Source organism: Rattus norvegicus, chromosome 5 (genome assembly GCF_021556685.1).
Source record: "Rattus norvegicus strain SHRSP/BbbUtx chromosome 5, alternate assembly SHRSP_T2T, whole genome shotgun sequence".
In the NCBI taxonomy this organism is placed as follows: Eukaryota; Metazoa; Chordata; class Mammalia; order Rodentia; family Muridae; genus Rattus; species Rattus norvegicus.
The window spans coordinates 38,052,471-38,069,005 of record NC_141538.1 but is presented as its reverse complement, the minus strand read 5'-3'; the positions used below and the strand labels follow the sequence as shown (position 1 = coordinate 38,069,005).

At 40.2% G+C, this 16,535-nt stretch overlaps 1 protein-coding gene across 2 annotated transcripts in view; it reads right to left on the bottom strand.

Annotated features, from left to right (window-relative positions):
• The window catches only part of Cngb3 (cyclic nucleotide gated channel subunit beta 3), a 249,521-nt gene that overhangs the window by 116,103 nt on the left and 116,883 nt on the right, over window positions 1-16,535 (bottom strand). For both annotated transcript variants that reach the window (XM_087550433.1, NM_001271238.1), the window contains exons 4-6: window positions 6,734-6,891; window positions 5,513-5,647; window positions 4,157-4,365 (exon numbers count right to left, since the gene is read on the bottom strand). In XM_087550433.1, the coding sequence (XP_087406559.1) occupies window positions 4,157-4,365; window positions 5,513-5,647; window positions 6,734-6,891 (502 nt within the window). The remainder of the gene's footprint in view (window positions 1-4,156; window positions 4,366-5,512; window positions 5,648-6,733; window positions 6,892-16,535) is intronic.

Below are 16,535 nucleotides of genomic sequence, written 5' to 3'. Positions count from 1 at the left end.
ACCTTAGGAAGGATATGCTAATTACATCTAAATCCTATCCTAATAGTCTTAGAGGATGCTCTTCTCAGATGCTAGTACATTTAGTCATTATTTACCTCCTCTGATCAACAATTCTGCAATTTTATATAGAACCAAGAAGAGTACTTAAAAAAGAATATCACATGCAGTGAATTACTCAAAGAACGAAAATCTTTTGTGTATTCACTCCTACAAACATGTCTTGAATATCCTTGAATTCTAAGGATAGATAAGAAAATGAGATAGAACACTGATCTCACCTTTCAGGAACTGACTGTCAGGTGAGAAAGACAGCTAAAGACACAGAAAAGATATAATGGGAAATGTGTGGATGCTTACTTATTGAATAAAGGCAGCCAAGGAGACAGCAAGGGAATAGTAAATGTGTTTATTCACTGAATTCACCTGATAGTTTACTCCTGCCAGCCATATCTTGGGATACATATCATCTTATTTAACCTTTACCATAGACTTATACAATTGAAACTATTTTTAATTTAGTAGAAGAGTTAATCTAGTTTCTTCAAATAATACCTTTAGTAAATTTTAGTAGTAAAATTTGATCCTGGTCTGTTTGTTTCTAGGTGTTATAGTTAGCCTAGGTTTTATTTATCAAAGTTAAATAAAATAAATATCATTAAAATGTCTAGAGTGCAAAGGAATTTCAGGTCACTTCTATAAACAGTAATTGTGAAGGTTGAGTGTGCCGAGCAGTTTCCTGGACCTAACTGACATGGCCGTTAGTTGGCACTAAACATTTCCATAGACCCTTTGTGTGAACTTTATCAATCAAAAGTTATAGTAATGTCTCATATCCAATACCCAGAGCTAGGCCCGTGAGCTTGCTCAGCAGTAAGGGCACATTCACAAAAGCTAGAACATATGACAGAAGGGTAGAACTGACTCCTGCAAGTTGTCCTTTTACCTTCCCACACACACCGAGGTACCTGTGTGCATGCACCTGCACACAGTCATAGGCACACACAATAAATGAGCATGTAAATAACATTAAATCCACTGCCAACTTGGTTTCAGCTACATATAAGGGAATTTTTATAGTGTCGGCATTTCATTCTCTATGTAGCATCATTTTCAGAAGATGTTAATAAATATAGAACATGTGTAAACTTCCTGGTGGCTTTTTCCTAAAAGACTTGCAGAATTAATATTGCCATGTTCCAGCTCTGGTGCCACATATGTTAACTAAATACAATATGTATACAGAAGGCAGGTAGGCATATCTACCCAGTCTATGTAGGCATTAAACATTTGTTCAATAGATGGATGAACACTTCTGTGGTATCACTTAAGGGGAGCATAGTGAGACCTTCAGGTTGGGAACCCAGTGTACATAGACTTTGTACCAAATGTAATCAACTTTCAAAGGCTAAAACTACTTACTCCAAATTAAAGGAGCCATTAAGCTTCTTTTGAACAAACACAGCAATTAGTTCCTGCTCTGTGTTTGTCGCTGGTGGTAATGCATTTTAAATAGAGCCCATCGAGTGTGTTTTTATTGATTATTTTTCATGGTTTTAACACTCTATCATGTGCAAACATCTCTTAGGAAATTGAAAATAAAAGTCTCCTTTTAGTGATTTTGTCATTTTCCACTTGTCAAACATTGATTTTGTGCATCTAATAGAGGCTGAAATTAGTGGGTTTTAAATTTCTTTTGGTGTTGTCACTTCTTATTTGTACACCACCACCACCACCATCATCATCATCTATCAAGCTGCTGTGAGGTCCAGGCTTGGGGAGTGAGTGAACTCATGTTCTGAAATCTTCACTGAGAATATTATAAATAGATGTCTGCTGCAGCTTTGGCTATTATTACCATTAGAACTTTTTCAGTGAAAAAATATTAAATATAGGGCACATGTCCCAGAAAACCAAAAGTTAAAAATAAGAATTAATAAATGTACTCTTTTCATAATTTTGAAAACATAAGAGTTTCTGAAGACTCAAAAGAAAATATTTAGAATTAAAGAAGCCTGGTCTCTTATTCAGTAATACATATGATTCTGAGTTGCTCGGCATTATGGCAGTTGACCCTCCATACTCTGATCTTAGAAAGCACATTTTATGTAGTCCTCGTAGGAATTTGTGACAAGGGAGTCACAGGGGACATGTGGGGGAAACCCTTCCTCCTGGCCTTTTTCAGAAGGGTCTGAAAAGCAGATGGATTATGAAAGTGCAAAATGGGAAATAAATCTAGAAGAAGATACTTTCTCAAAGGTAGGAATTTTGGCTTTTGAAGTAGGCTGCTGCATTTGATCCTGAGAAATGGGAAGTGATGGGTTTGGAAAGTCAAAAAGAAGTAGATTGGAAGACATTCACTACAAAGTCAGACAACCATGGGCTTTTCATTTGTTCATGGTGAGGCATGTGTTTTCTTCCCTGTGGCTGGACTCCTGAAGGAGAGCCCAAGGCCTCTCAGTGCTTTCCATGGCTTTCCACAAGCAAAGCTTAGAACAGTGCTTCAAATCATGGCAATACAGCACAGTAGCTCCATGATATTGAACGCTAGAAATATGGATAAAGTACAGCTGGGAATTTTGCATTTTCATATTATTTAATTGTAAAATTTGAATACACTTATGATCAGCAGCCACACATACTGGTAGTGCAGTGAAATTACAGCTATGAAAGGGTGAGGGCAGACTGTGTACAGTCCTCTAGCCGTCCCAGAAACATCGTGTATGTTTTCCTTTTCATTCTTACCTCATCTCTACTTCTTCTGTTCTCATCTCTTCCTCTTTTTACTTATTTACCTTAGCATTCCATAGCATTAACAACCTTTAAACTCTGCATCCTAATACTACCTCAACTCTCCACTTGTATCTACTTTTCTTCTTTTCTCCCTCAATTATCGTAACACTAATCTCTGTCCTTACCACATTTTCCTCCCCTCTCTAGCCTTATCTCAGCATATTCTACACCACTCGTCTTCCACTGTCTCCCAATAGTTATTGAAGATAAAGAGATGCTGTTTTAAGTCAGATGTTAGGATATTTACACAATGGGAGTATCTAGCACTTACGGTTTCTGCAGTAAACACTCTGTTACAGGGCATTCTACCAGGTTCCTTGAGTAAATGAAGCTACTGGATAACATTACTAGTCCAGTGGAGATGAACAGTTCTTAGATTTTATCACAACCTAGTCTCATTGGAACATTGAAACCCTTTAACTGAAAGAAAATGTATAGTAAAAAGGCAACCATCAAAATAACTCTAGATGAACACATTCTAATCTAGAAGTATATATGTATAAACAAGATAATATGAGCCCTTAAAAATAACTCCTTAGAAGAGGATTCCAATGAAAGGGAGTTAGGTAAAATGTCATACAAAATTAAAAAAGATAATCATAAGACTGTTTAAATGAAATCAAAGAAAATTAACTCATAAATTAATTCAAAGAGAATACAAAGAACCAGTTGAAACAAAACATAAATCAATAGCGGATATGAAAGAAGAATTCAGTAAAGAGTAATACTGAAAAAATGTTTTAGAAATGTAAAACTCTGAAGGGGCTCGAGACCCCTTATGAACAACAATGCCAAGCAACCAGAGCTTCCAGGGACTAAGCCACTATCTAAAGACTATACATGGACTGACCCTGGACTCTGACCTCATAGGTAGCAATGAATATCCTAGTAAGAGCACCAATGGAAGGGGAAGCCCTGGGTCCTGCTAAGACTGAACCCCCAGTGAACTAGACTGGTGGGGGGAGGGCGGCAATGGGGGGAGGGTGGGGAGGGGAACACCCATAAGGAAGGGGAGGGTGGAGGGGGATGTTTGCCCAGATACCGGGAAAGGGAATAACACTCGAAATGTATATAAGAAATACTCAAGTTAATAAAAAAAAATAAAATGTAAAAAAAAAAGAAATGTAAAGCTCATTTAGTCATTCAGAAACCCAGCAGAATGATTTACCAATAGAATGGATCAAGTGGAAGACGGTTTGAGATAGAGATGACAAGATAGATGACTTAGAATGTTCAGACCGAGACAAAGCTCTATTCACAGAAAGGCAGTCAAATATTAAATGAAACATTCTTGGAAACTTAGATGTCTTTGTAGTTCAATTAGCCATGGTTCATTTATCAATTTCTTTCCCCAAACCCTACTTACGATAATTTCTCCTCCTCTTACGAATTGAAGTCTTGGTTGGATCAATAATATATCACCAAGGTAGATGATATCACATATGATGTCAGTAATGATCCAGTAGTTCCTGTTGTCTGGTGTTTGGCATGGAAAGACAAGGCGTACCGGTAGCAGCCAACAGTTCCAGTTGTAGGCAATGGTGACAAGCAGGAGCCACAGGAGATAAATCCGATCTAGCAAAACAGAATTGATATCATGCCAATGGCTTTACAGAAGCATTCTAAAGTGTTTCTTTCTTAGGTTGATGAAACTAAGGCACTCTCTTTGAGTGTATGTGTGGCGTGTTCATGTGTGCAGTGGTGTGGAGAGAATAGAGACTGACACTGGGTGTCTAACTCTTGCAGTTTCTGCCATATTTTTATAACTTTCATTTCATGTCTTCGTTCATCCACTGGCTAGACTGACTGGCTACCAAGCTTTGGGGATCTGTCTTCTTCCATTCAGTTGCTAGGATTAACTATGAAGCATCAAGAGCAGCTTTTACATGGATGCTGAGAATCCAGACTCAGGTTCCCATTCTTACAGGGCAGGTGGGCATGGTGTAGACTGAAACATCTCCCTAACCCTGGTACTTAGGAGATAAGCACGTCAGGAAGAACCTCTGTTAAATATTTAACACAGTTCTCTGGCTAGACTGAGTCTATTCCAGGGTGCACCTTCACTGTTTGGATTCAGGATAATGGAATACTGGAAAATTTAGATGCGTCATTGGCGAGGTCTTCCTGAAGCAAAAGATCGTTGGTTTCCCATCTAGTTATGAAGTCTGCCCATGGCTAGTGGGAGAAAGGGCTCATCCTACTAGAAGAGAATTGGCTCTGAAAGAAGAGGGAACCAGTTTCTTGAGGGAACCAGAGTCCCTTCACATGTTGCTTTTATTTGCCTCTGGGAGGACTTAGGAGAGAATTTGCTAGATTTGAGTAATTAACTTAGTAAAGCTATGGATATATATATATATATACACATATATATTAAATTATTTATGTAATGTAAACATATATATACACATACATACATACATATGGATGGTGTGTATGTGTCTGTGTGTTTGTGTGTGTGTGTGTACACATATTGCCAAATTCCTTGAGACTTTCTTTTCAAAGATTATTTGGGCCAGAAAAAGTCCTAGCCTGCGTTTTAAAACAGCAATGAGCATTTTATCTGTCTTCAGCAGAGAAAGAAAAGCCTTTGTAGATCATACATTTTAAATTAGGCTTTTAAGATGGAAAACACTGGAGAAAAACTGAAGCTGTCTCCATATGTCTGGGCCAAAGGGGTTCTGGTGACTGCTGGCCATCCTAGTGGGATCCCCTTCGATGGTACCTGTGTAGGAATCTATGCTTCTCGGAAGTCTCATGCTTCTTAGGTACTCTTTCACAGGTACTCTCTGGAGTTTGTGGTGGTGTTCTTTTGGCTTAGAATTGATCTCTTGTCTTGGTGATATATCTGTAGACGTTGCTTTATGAAAAAAAAAGAAATGTGTTTATTAGGTTAAATAAGTTGGCTTGATGAGGAAAACATTTGGTTTTGATGAAATTAGAATATATGAAAATCTTCTCCTTTCCATCTAGACAAGCAAGACAAAACTGTCATGTTTAAACTAATGACCTTTGTTTTTCTATAAGTACTATAAGACATCACCTTGTGCTTCCTAAATATATACAAAAATTAAATTAAACAGTGGCTTATGTATAAAAACACTGAATAAAATTATTTCATACATATCTTTTAAGTTATGGATAATCAAAGTTCAAAATATTATTTTTTAGTATATATATCATACTATGATTTATTTCAACCTTATGTTTTCAAACATTAACTACTGTATAATGCACAGTATCCTTTGAAAATACAGCTTCCCTCCAATCTATGCCATTTCATTATAATTAGACTTGAAGATGTTCATCTGCTCTTAAGCAGTCATTTCTCTTCTTTATGATTTATACTAAACAAGGATCAATCATATGTTTTATTTTTGGTCATTTGTTCTTATTATTTTATCATACCCACATTTCTGTTATTATTAAAAATGTTAATAATTGTCCCTCCTTTATGTGATGTTTTTAAATCTCTTTCTCTTCACTAATTATTCTTGAATGCTCATACAATGCATTTTGTATAATTTGATATTAACAATAGACCTCATAGCAGGATTGCTGGGCAATCCCTATGTTTTTCTCCAGCTCAATTTTTCTTGAGCATGCTCCAAACAATGCTTTTTTAAAAATGATGTGGGTTCTGCTGATTGAACTCAAATCACTACTGACACACACACACACAGCCAGTTTCTTTCTCTTCTTGGGGTAACTTATTTTTCTGCTAGATCCAGCCATACAGGGACACACTAATGCACCCTCACCTTAATTTCCTTATTTGTCTCTTGCTATTCTCAGATTTCTAAATCTTTCTCAAAATAAAGTAATATAATTTATCGAGAATTATTTTCTCAGAAGCTGTCTTTCTCATTCTAAGCTGAATAATTGGCTAAACACTCGCTCCTTTATAACTTCCTTCTTGCTAGTACTTTGAGGGAATAATGCTTACCAGTATGAGAGCTGGCTTCTAATTCGGGGGAGTTCTCTCCCTCTGTCAGTGTTCTCTTGTAGAAAGCAGTCCTTTCACGCATTCTCTCCACTAGGTTGTGTAGATGGGCATCAGTATATTCATTTATAATTGAAGTTTCAAATACTTTGGTCTTAATGCTAAACGAGGAAAAAATGATAATAAGTCCCTGAGGAGATACATATAGTTTTTTCCTTTATGTATTCAAGATTATTAATATCTCTGTTTTGCAATAGAATAAAACAACAAAAATCCAAAAATAAAATGGAATAGTTCTGGTGTAACATAGATTGACATTGAAAAATTAGACAGTAGGTACTTGTTTCAGTGGCACATAGGCTACTGGAAAAATTACAGTTCTATAAATAGCAAATGGTCATTCTTGAGAAAATGGGACCCTAGGATTTGGTTCTATAATCCCTGTCACTATAAAGAAAGTTAGTATGACAGGCAGGATCTAAGATGACACTATGACTTTATAACCCCAGGGATGATGAATATGTGTGTTTTGCTCCTGGAGTTAGCAAATAGTATATGGCATGATTTATGTCAAGATGAAATGGTATGTCAGGCTGATATAATTATGTAAAATTCACAAAAGCACAGATTCTGCTTCCTGGTTGCTGCCGCTGCAGAGAGCCCGTGGGGAGATCCCCACGAGCGAACCTGAGCCTCGGGACCACAGGTAAGACCAAATTTTCTGCTGCAAGAAAGCTGCCTGGTGAGCTTGGGACACAGGAAAGCAGAATTTCTCTAGGACCGGGCACGTTCTGTGTTTACCGGAAGTCCCACACCCGCGGATCCCGGCCCGCAGCAGCTCTCTGCTCCCAGACCCGGTGAGAGAGAGACCCAACCGCCTGGTCAGGTGGGCACTCCTGAGGCTGCAGAGTGGAAGAGACCACCAACTCTGCTCACCCCTGCCCACATCCCTGGCCCAAGAGGAAACTGTATAAGGCCTCTGGGCTCCCATGGGGAAGGGCCCAGGAGCGGCAGGACCCTGTGCCTGAGACACCGCCGGAACCTGAAAGAAACAGACCGGATAAATAGTTCTCTGCACCCAAATCCCATGGGAGGGAGAGCTAAACCTTCAGAGAGGCAGACAAGCCTGGGAAACCAGAAGTGACTGCTCCCTGCACACACATCTCAGACGCCAGAGGAAAAAGCCAAAGACCATCTGGAACCCTGGTGCACTGAAGTTCCCGGAAGGGGCGGCACAGGTCTTCCTGGTTGCTGCCGTTGCAGAGAGCCCGTGGGGAGCACCCCACGAGCGAACCTGAGCCTCGGGACCACAGGTAAGACCAAATTTTCTGCTGCAAGAAAGCTGCCTGGTGAACTCAAGACACAGGCCCACAGGAACAGCTGAAGACCTGTAGAGAGGAAAAACTACACGTCAGAAAGCAGAACACTCTGTCCCCATAACTGACTGAAAGAGAGGAAAACAGGTCTACAGCACTCCTGTCACACAGGCTTATAGGACAGTCTAGCCACGGTCAGAAATAGCAGAACAAAGTAACACTAGAGATAATCTGATGGCGAGAGGCAAGCGCAGGAACCCAAGCAACAGAAACCAAGACTACATGCCATCATCGGAGCCCAATTCTCCCACCAAAACAAACATGGAATATCCAAACACACCAGAAAAGCAAGATCTAGTTTCAAAATCATATTTGATCATGATGCTGGAGGACTTCAAGAAAGACATGAACACACTTAGGGAAGCACAGGAAAACATTAAGAAACAAGTAAAAGCCTACAGAGAGGAATCGCAAAAATCCCTGAAAGAATTCCAGGAAAACACAATCAAACAGTTGAAGGAATTAAAAATGGAAATAGAAGCAATCAAGAAAGAACACATGGAAACAACCCTGGATATAGAAAACCAAAAGAAGAGACAAGGAGCTGTAGATACAAGCCTCACCAACAGAATTCAAGAGATGGAAGAGAGAATCTCAGGAGCAGAAGATTCCATAGAAATCATTGACTCAACTGTCAAAGATAATGTAAAGCGGAAAAAGCTACTGGTCCAAAACATACAGGAAATCCAGGACTCAATGAGAAGATCAAACCTAAGGATAATAGGTATAGAAGAGAGTGAAGACTCCCAGCTCAAAGGACCAGTAAATATCTTCAACAAAATCATAGAACAAAACTTCCCTAACCTAAAAAAAGAGATACCCATAGACATACAAGAAGCCTACAGAACTCCAAATAGATTGGACCAGAAAAGAAACACCTCCCGTCACATAATTGTCAAAACACCAAACGCACAAAATAAAGAAAGAATATTAAAAGCAGTAAGGGAAAAAGGTCAAGTAACATATAAAGGGAGACCTATCAGAATCACACCAGACTTCTCGCCAGAAACTATGAAGGCCAGAAGATCCTGGACTGAGGTCATACAGACCCTAAGAGAACACAAATGCCAGCCCAGGTTACTGTATCCAGCAAAACTCTCAATTAACATTGATGGAGAAACCAAGATATTCCATGACAAAACCAAATTTACACAATATCTTTCTACAAATCCAGCACTACAAAGGATAATAAATGGTAAAGCCCAACATAAGGAGGCAAACTATACCCTAGAAGAAGCAAGAAACTAATCGTCTTGGCAACAAAACAAAGAGAATGAAAGCACACAAACATAACCTCACATCCAAATATGAATATAAAGGGAAGCAATAATCACTATTCCTTAATATCTCTCAATATCAATGGCCTCAACTCCCCAATAAAAAGACATAGATTAACAAACTGGATACGCAATGAGGACCCTGCATTCTGCTGCCTACAGGAAACACACCTCAGAGACAAAGACAGACACTACCTCAGAGTGAAAGGCTGGAAAACAACTTTCCAAGCAAATGGTCAGAAGAAGCAAGCTGGAGTAGCCATTCTAATATCAAATAAAATCAATTTCCAACTAAAAGTCATCAAAAAAGATAAAGAAGGACACTTCATATTCATCAAAGGAAAAATCCACCAAGATGAACTCTCAATCCTAAATATCTATGCCCCAAATACAAGGGCACCTACATACGTAAAAGAAACCTTACTAAAGCTCAAAACACACATTGCACCTCACACAATAATAGTGGGAGACTTCAACACCCCACTCTCATCAATGGACAGATCATGGAAACAGAAATTAAACAGTGATGTCGACAGACTAAGAGAAGTCATGAGCCAAATGGACTTAACGGATATTTATAGAACATTCTATCCTAAAGCAAAAGGATATACCTTCTTCTCAGCTCCTCATGGTACTTTCTCCAAAATTGACCATATAATTGGTCAAAAAACGGGCCTCAACAGGTACAGAAAGATAGAGATAATCCCATGCGTGCTATTGGACCACCACGGCCTAAAACTGGTCTTCAATAACAATAAGGGAAGAATGCCCACATATACGTGGAAATTGAACAATGCTCTAATCAATGATAACCTGGTCAAGGAAGAAATAAAGAAAGAAATTAAAAACTTTTTAGAATTTAATGAAAATGAAGATAAAACATACCCAAACTTATGGGACACAATGAAAGCTGTGCTAAGAGGAAAACTCATAGCGCTGAGTGCCTGCAGAAAGAAACAGGAAAGAGCATATGTCAGCAGCTTGACAGCACACCTAAAAGCTCTAGAACAAAAAGAAGCAAATACACCCAGGAGGAGTAGAAGGCAGGAAATAATCAAACTCAGAGCTGAAATCAACCAAGTAGAAACAAAAAGGACCATAGAAAGAATCAACAGAACCAAAAGTTGGTTCTTTGAGAAAATCAACAACATAGATAAACCCTTAGCCAGACTAACGAGAGGACACAGAGAGTGCGTCCAAATTAACAAAATTAGAAATGAAAAGGGAGACATAACTACAGATTCAGAGGAAATTCAAAAAATCATCAGATCTTACTATAAAAGCCTATATTCAACAAAATTTGAAAATCTTCAGGAAATGGACAATTTCCTAGACAGATACCAGGTATCGAAGTTAAATCAGGAACAGATAAACCAGTTAAACAACCCCATAACTGCTAAGGAAATAGAAGCAGTCATTAAAGGTCTTCCAACCAAAAAGAGCCCAGGTCCAGACGGGTTTAGTGCAGAATTCTATCAAACCTTCATAGAAGACCTCATACCAATATTATCCAAACTATTCCACAAAATTGAAACAGATGGAGCACTACCGAATTCCTTCTACGAAGCCACAATTACTCTTATACCTAAACCACACAAAGACACAACAAAGAAAGAGAACTTCAGACCAATTTCCCTTATGAATATCGACGCAAAAATACTCAATAAAATTCTGGCAAACCGAATTCAAGAGCACATCAAAACAATCATCCACCATGATCAAGTAGGCTTCATCCCAGGCATGCAGGGATGGTTTAATATACGGAAAACCATCAACGTGATCCATCATATAAACAAACTGAAAGAACAAAACCACATGATCATTTCATTAGATGCTGAGAAAGCATTTGACAAAATTCAACACCCCTTCATGATAAAAGTCCTGGAAAGAATAGGAATTCAAGGCCCATACCTAAACATAGTAAAAGCCATATACAGCAAACCAGTTGCTAACATTAAACTAAATGGAGAGAAACTTGAAGCAATCCCACTAAAATCAGGGACTAGACAAGGCTGCCCACTCTCTCCCTACTTATTCAATATAGTTCTTGAAGTTCTAGCCAGAGCAATCAGACAACAAAAGGAGATCAAGGGGATACAGATCGGAAAAGAAGAAGTCAAAATATCACTATTTGCAGATGACATGATAGTATATTTAAGTGATCCCAAAAGTTCCACCAGAGAACTACTAAAGCTGATAAACAACTTCAGCAAAGTGGCTGGGTATAAAATTAACTCAAATAAATCAGTTGCCTTCCTCTATACAAAAGAGAAACAAGCCGAGAAAGAAATTAGGGAAACGACACCCTTCATAATAGACCCAAATAATATAAAGTACCTCGGTGTGACTTTAACCAAGCAAGTAAAAGATCTGTACAATAAGAACTTCAAGACACTGAGGAAAGAAATTGAAGAAGACCTCAGAAGATGGAAAGATCTCCCATGCTCATGGATTGGCAGGATTAATATAGTAAAAATGGTCATTTTACCAAAAGCAATCTACAGATTCAATGCAATCCCCATCAAAATACCAATCCAATTCTTCAAAGAGTTAGACAGAACAATTTGCAAATTCATCTGGAATAACAAAAAACCCAGGATAGCTAAAGCTATCCTCAACAATAAAAGGACTTCAGGGGGAATCACTATCCCTGAACTCAAGCAGTATTACACAGCAATAGTGATAAAAACTGCATGGTATTGGTACAGAGACAGACAGATAGACCAATGGAATAGAATTGAAGACCCAGAAATGAACCCACACACCTATGGTCACTTGATTTTTGACAAAGGAGCCAAAACCATCCAATGGAAAAAAGATAGCATTTTCAGCAAATGGTGCTGGTTCAACTGGAGGGCAACATGTAGAAGAATGCAGATCGATCCATGCTTATCACCCTGTACAAAGCTTAAGTCCAAGTGGATCAAGGACCTCCACATCAAACCAGACACACTCAAACTAATAGAAGAAAAACTAGGGAAGCATCTGGAACACATGGGCACTGGAAAAAATTTCCTGAACAAAACACCAATGGCTTATGCTCTAAGATCAAGAATCGACAAATGGGATCTCATAAAACTGCAAAGCTTCTGTAAGGTAAAGGACACGGTGGTTAGGACAAAACGGCAACCAACAGATTGGGAAAAGATCTTTACCAATCCTACAACAGATAGAGGCCTTATATCCAAAATATACAAAGAACTCAAGAAGTTAGACCGCAGGGAAACAAATAACCCTATTAAAAAATGGGGTTCAGAGCTAAACAAAGAATTCACAGCTGAGGAATGCCGAATGGCTGAGAAACACCTAAAGAAATGTTCAACATCTTTAGTCATAAGGGAAATGCAAATCAAAACAACCCTGAGATTTCACCTCACACCAGTGAGAATGGCTAAGATCAAAAACTCAGGTGACAGCAGATGCTGGTGAGGATGTGGAGAAAGAGGAACACTCCTCCATTGTTGGTGGGATTGCAGACTGGTAAAACCATTCTGGAAATCAGTCTGGAGGTTCCTCAGAAAATTGGACATTGAACTGCCTGAGGATCCAGCTATACCTCTCTTGGGCATATACCCAAAAGATGCCTCAACATATAAAAGAGACACGTGCTCCACTATGTTCATCGCAGCCTTATTTATAATAGCCAGAAAATGGAAAGAACCGAGATGCCATTCAACAGAGGAATGGATACAGAAAATGTGGTACATCTACACAATGGAATATTACTCAGCTATCAAAAACAACGAGTCTATGAAATTCGTAGGCAAATGGTTGGAACTGGAAAATATCATCCTGAGTGAGCTAACCCAATCACAGAAAGACATACATGGTATGCACTCATTGATAAGTGGCTATTAGCCCAAATGCTTGAATTACCCTAGATCCCTAGAACAAACGAAACTCAAGACGGATGATCCAAATGTGAATGCTTCACTCCTTCTTTAAATGAGGAAAAAGAATACCCTTGGCTGGGAAGGGAGAGGCAAAGATTAAAACAGAGACTGAAGGAACACCCATTCAGAGCCTGCCCCACAGGTGGCCCATACATATACAGCCACCCAATTAGACAAGATGGATGAAGCAAAGAAGTGCAGACCGACAGGAGCCGAATGTAGATCGCTCCTGAGAGACACAGCCAGAATACAGCAAATACAGAGGCGAATGCCAGCAGCAAACCACTGAACTGAGAATAGGTCCCCCGTTGAAGGAATCAGAGAAAGAACTGGAAGAGCTTGAAGGGGCTCGAGACCCCAAAAGTACAACAATGTCAAGCAACCAGAGCTTCCAGGGACTAAGCCACTACCTAAAGACTATATATGGACTGACCCTGGACTCTGACCCCATAGGTAGCAATGAATATCCTAGTAAGAGCACCAGTGGAAGGGGAAGCCCTGGGTCCTGCTAAGACTGAACCCCCAGTGAACTAGACTATGGGGGGAGGGCGGCAATGGGGGGAGGGTTGGGAGGGGAACACCCATAAGGTAGGGGAGGGGGGAGGGGGATTTTGCCCGGAAACCGGGAAAGGGAATAACACTTGAAATGTATATAAGAAATACTCGGCACTGAAGCTCCCGGAAGGGGCGGCACAGGTCTTCCTGGTTGCTGCCGCTGCAGAGAGCCCCTGGGCAGCACCCCACGAGCGAACCTGAGCCTCGGGACCACAGGTAAGACCAAATTTTCTGCTGCAAGAAAGCTGCCTGGTGAGCTTGGGACACGGAAGCAGAATTTCTCTAGGAGGCACGGTCTGTGTTTACCGGAAGTCCCACACCCGCGGATCCCAGCCTGCAGCAGCTCTCTGCTCCCAGACCCGGTGAGAGAGAGACCCAACCGCCTGGTCAGGTGGGCACTCCTGAGGCTGCAGAGCGGAAGAGACCACCAACACTGCTCACCCCTGCCCACATCCCTGGCCCAAGAGGAAACTGTATAAGGCCTCTGGGCTCCCGTGGGGGAGGGCCCAGGAGCGGCAGGACCCCTGCCGGAGACACCGCCGGACCCTGAAGGAAACAGACCGGATAAACAGTTCTCTGCACCCAAATCCCGTGGGAGGGAGAGCTAAACCTTCAGAGAGGCAGACAAGCCTGGGAAACCAGAAGAGACTGCTCCCTGCACACACATCTCGGACGCCAGAGGAAAAAGCCAAAGACCATCTGGAACCCTGGTGCACTGAAGCTCCCGGAAGGGGCGGCACAGGTCTTCCTGGTTGCTGCTGCTGCAGAGAGCCCCTGGGCAGCACCCCACGAGCGAACCTGAGCCTCGGGACCACAGGTAAGACCAAATTTTCTGCTGCAAGAAAGCTGCCTGGTGAACTCAAGACACAGGCCCACAGGAACAGTTGAAGACCTGTAGAGAGGAAAAACTACACGCCCGAAAGCAGAACACACTGTCCCCATAACTGACTGAAAGAGAGGAAAACAGGTCTACAGCACTCCTGACACACAGGCTTATAGGTCAGTCTAGCCACTGTCAGAAATAGCAGAACAAAGTAACACTAGAGATAATCTGATGGCGAGAGGCAAGCGCAGGAACCCAAGCAACAGAAACCAAGACTGCATGCCATCCTCGGAGCCCAATTCTCCCACCAAAACAAACATGGAATATCCAAACACACCAGAAAAGCAAGATCTAGTTTCAAAATCATATTTGATCATGATGCTGGAGGACTTCAAGAAAGACATGAACACACTTAGGGAAACACAGGAAATCATTAATAAACAAGTAGAAGCCTACAGAGAGGAATGGCAAAAATCCCTGAAAGAATTCCAGGAAAACACAATCAAACAGATGAAGGAATTAAAAATAGAAATAGAAGCAATCAAGAAAGAACACATGGAAACAACCCTGGATATAGAAAACCAAAAGAAGAGACAAGGAGCTGTAGATACAAGCTTCACCAACAGAATACAAGAGATGGAAGAGAGAATCTCAGGAGCAGAAGATTCCATAGAAATCATTGACTCAACTGTCAAAGATAATGTAAAGCGGAAAAAGCTACTGGTCCAAAACATACAGGAAATCCAGGACTCAATGAGAAGATCAAACCTAAGGATAATAGGTATAGAAGAGAGTGAAGACTCCCAGCTCAAAGGACCAGTAAATATCTTCAACAAAATCATAGAAGAAAACTTCCCTAACCTAAAAAAAGAGATACCCATAGGCATACAAGAAGCCTACAGAACTCCAAATAGATTGGACCAGAAAAGAAACACCTCCCGTCACATAATTGTCAAAACACCAAACGCACAAAATAAAGAAAGAATATTAAAAGCAGTAAGGGAAAAAGGTCAAGTAACATATAAAGGGAGACCTATCAGAATCACACCAGACTTCTCGCCAGAAACTATGAAGGCCAGAAGATCCTGGACTGATGTCATACAGACCCTAAGAGAACACAAATGCCAGCCCAGGTTACTGTATCCAGCAAAACTCTCAATTAACATTGATGGAGAAACCAAGATATTCCATGACAAAACCAAATTTACACAATATCTTTCTACAAATCCAGCACTACAAAGGATAATAAATGGTAAAGCCCAACATAAGGAGGCAAGCTATACCCTAGAAGAAGCAAGAAACTAATCGTCTTGGCAACAAAACAAAGAGAATGAAAGCACACAAACATAACCTCACATCCAAATATGAATATAAAGGGAAACAATAATCACTATTCCTTAATATCTCTCAATATCAATGGCCTCAACTCCCCAATAAAAAGACATAGATTAACAAACTGGATACGCAACGAGGACCCTGCATTCTGCTGCCTACAGGAAACACACCTCAGAGACAAAGACAGACACTACCTCAGAGTGAAAGGCTGGAAAACAACTTTCCAAGCAAATGGTCAGAAGAAGCAAGCTGGAGTAGCCATTCTAATATCAAATAAAATCAATTTCCAACTAAAAGTCATCAAAAAAGATAAGGAAGGACACTTCATATTCATCAAAGGAAAAATCCACCAAGATGAACTCTCAATCCTAAATATCTATGCCCCAAATACAAGGGCACCTACATACGTAAAAGAAACCTTACTAAAGCTCAAAACACACATTGCACCTCACACAATAATAGTGGGAGATTTCAACACCCCACTCTCATCAGTGGACAGATCATGGAAACAGAAATTAAACAGTGATGTCGACAGACTAAGAGAAG